Genomic DNA, 3235 nt, shown 5'->3' on the forward strand with positions numbered 1-3235 from the left:
AAAATAACGGGTTACAAGGTTGACGTGTGTATATATATACATGTATTCGGTACATGTATATTTGTGTTCATACACTTGAATATATATCTAGCTAGATAAGATTACCGTCAAACATGCCTACATTTTTCAAAAAGTGTTATTGTAATTTCATTTAATAACTTAGTGGTCAAATCTGTGTCAACTAATATTGGTTTTACATACTTTTTTTTCTTTTTTCTTTTAACTTCATTTAATACTGTATTAACTGATATTAGTTTTGTAATTTTGATCGGATATAATTTTAAGAAACATGTATTATCGTTAGCCTCTATCATAGAATTAAAGACTCTTTATTTCGATGGTGAGATGTTTTTCGGTGGGAAAAAAAGGCCATTAGAATAAAAAGAAAAGACCATCACATGATAAGTGTTGTTACAAAAGTAATGAAGAATTTATCTTTGTGAGTGCACGGGTCTGGACCTTTACTCCTCATTCTTGAAAAAAAAATCCTATTGTTAGTGTAACTATTTGACTAGAAAAATTATGAATCAGAATAAATGATAAAAATTCCGACTCATGCATTTTGAGAAGGTATTAAATTGCCGTAATTTTTATGAGATTTTTAGGGCGGAATATGAAAACTACTTTATCAATGGTGTTCTCTTTTAAAGTTTAAACCATAAAATCTGCATAAGATTCTATTAAATTTACATACTTTTTCATTGTGATCAGAGCTATTGAGAAACATGTAAAATGGTAGAGTATGTAAAAAAGATCCATATTTTCAATACATGAAATAGCTTAAACACACACATCATGAAGCTAAATGGGGAAGCTCCGGGGATGGAGGTATTGGAATGTCCATTGCACCTTCCAACATCAAGATAACATTTTTCATCAAAGGACGCAAAGCTGGATCATCTTGAACGCACCAAAGGCCCACTTTCACCATCCTTTCTAGTGTTGTTACGTCAACTTGTTCATCATGATCTTCCACAAGTTTGTTAAGTTCTCCAGCGACAAAACAGTGATAGACCCAACTAGAAAGAATTATTTCATCCCCCGTCGAAACATTCAGTTCTATGTTTCTTCTGCAACACACAGTCTCCAATAACACAATACCAAAACTGTAAATGTCAGCTTTAACTGAAATCAAGGCATTCTTTTGCCATTCAGGAGCAAAATACCCAATGGATGTGCCATCAACTTCCGTGGACAATTTTGCTTGATTAGGCATCAATAGCCGGGCGAAACCGAAATCGGAGATCTTTGCGGTCCATGTATCATCTAGTAGTATATTTTGAGGTTTCAAGTTGCAGTGTATCACATGGACTCCACACTCTTCATGTAAATAGAAGACTCCTCTAGCAACATCTAGTATGAACCTTACTCTTTCTCTCCAAGCAGGGCGCGGAATTCGCTTAAAGAGAAGATCCGCAAGTGAGCCATTGCTCATCAATTCATAAACAAGAAGCTTTCTGGAGCCTTGAATGCAGAAACCAATCAACTGAACTAAGTTTCTGTGATGAGTTCTTCCAATGGTGGCCATTTCAGCTCGAAACTCTCTTATTCCTTCTTCCACAACTTTCTCTAGTCTTTTCACTGCGACGGCTTTGTTGCTCCCTGCAGATAATACTAAAGTCCCTTTATAAACTGCTCCAAAACTTCCTCTTCCCAGCTCTTCCTTGAACCCATCAGTCGCTCTCTCAAGCTCGTCGTAAGAAAACGATTGCAGAGTGAAATCTTCGGCCAGTCCCACATTGGAATCCAACAGTTTCTTATACCTATGAGCTCGGTGCTTATAAACAACGAAACTCGATAAAGCGAAGACAAAACACAAGAATGCAACAGAGCCTAAACTTGATGCCAGAACCAATATTGGAGCATTCTTACTTCTAACCGAGATCTCCGGATTTACTCGATCTGGAGGAGAGACATGAGTTGGAGTATTAGAGTTTTCCAAGACCACTTTGAAGAAAGCCATAGGCGTGATGTCTTCGATTCTCTTGCCATACTTAAGTGGAAGTTTATATTTCCTACACTCATTAGCACTTGTGTACACTGCCCAACAATTACAGTCATCAAGACAGGACTTGCAACAAAGTTCTTCCTTCAATGGAAGAACTGAATAAGGATAGTTAATCCACGACACATTCTCTAAAGGACCAGTAATATTATACCTCGTGATCGATTCTGAGGCTTCATTTTCTCTACAATTATGACCTTCATCGAAATTCTGATAACACCCGAGAGATTTCGAATTGGGGTCAACGAAATCAAACCCGGGAAAACAACGACAGCTTGCTTCCTTTCCCTCCAAAGCACAGAAACTGTTGAAGCCACAGAAACCTTTGACATCGCATTTGTTCTCCAAAGCCAACCACTTGACCACAACTCTTGAGCTTTTGTTGCTCCAAAAATAATGCGAGTACAATCTGAAAATCCCGTCATCACCAAGCGTTGCCCGGTGGATAATCGCATGACTCTCATTTTTCTGTTCTGCAGAGCTTCCATCAGCCAAAATGCGTTGTTGAGACAAACGTCCGAAATCTGTACCTCTAACTTGCAGATATAAGAAGCCCGTGCGGTTAAGATAGAGATCTGATTTATAACCATAAAACCCAGAAGCCCAATAACTCTCTTCTGAAGCATATGAACTGTTTAAAGGGTACGCAACAAGGTTTCCATCTTCTTGCATACCGAGCAAAAATCTCCCACTTGAATGGTCTGAAACGGACTTACTGGACACCAAATTTTTCCCAGAAGTGAGATTTTGGCCCCCCAAAATGGTGTCGGTCGGAAAATGAAAGCTTTCCCAGATAACACGAGAATTATTGTCGTATAACACAAAGTTACCGGAATTAAGCATGGAAGCTGAGCTTGCTGGGCCTGACGTCGTAGCAATGATTACTTGCTCTCTGCGTTGGTTTTTTTCATCAGTCCGGAGACGAACTAGCACGCCGTTGAGAGTTAGTTCCAAAGTGGCTTTTGAAGAGAGTGGCGGGTCGTCTCGGTTTGCAGTCCAAACAACTGTTGTTTCTGGTTGGCTGAGCATAAAAATTCCGACCGCAAAGCCGTCGTCTTGGCTGTAGAAACCGAAGGCGAAGAGGCCGGAAGGTGAGAGCCATGAAGTGGTGTTGTCGTTTGGGGACAAAGAGGAGCCCAAAGCGATGGCGTTTGGTTGGTTTGTTTGAGCTTTTGTGTTGATGGAAAACAGAGCAATGGATAGTATGAGAAAAACTGGTGGAAAAGCCAT

At 39.5% G+C, this 3235-nt stretch overlaps 1 protein-coding gene across 1 annotated transcript; it reads right to left on the reverse strand.

The window, feature by feature from the left end:
- Window positions 1-642: 642 nt before the first annotated feature.
- On the reverse strand, window positions 643-3235 carry LOC21405354 (G-type lectin S-receptor-like serine/threonine-protein kinase LECRK1). Its single transcript, XM_010095526.2, has one exon. The coding sequence runs from the start codon at window positions 3233-3235 to the stop codon at window positions 794-796; it is 2442 nt and encodes an 813-aa protein (XP_010093828.2). The 3' UTR covers window positions 643-793.

The sequence above is a fragment of the Morus notabilis genome, unplaced genomic scaffold (genome assembly GCF_000414095.1).
Source record: "Morus notabilis unplaced genomic scaffold, ASM41409v2 Scaffold306, whole genome shotgun sequence".
In the NCBI taxonomy this organism is placed as follows: domain Eukaryota; kingdom Viridiplantae; phylum Streptophyta; class Magnoliopsida; order Rosales; family Moraceae; genus Morus; species Morus notabilis.

What these genes read in the sequence shown, in the direction of transcription:
- LOC21405354 (XM_010095526.2), bottom strand. Translation starts at nt 3,235, where the DNA reads ATGGCTTTTCCACCAGTTTTTCTCATACTATCCATTGCTCTGTTTTCC.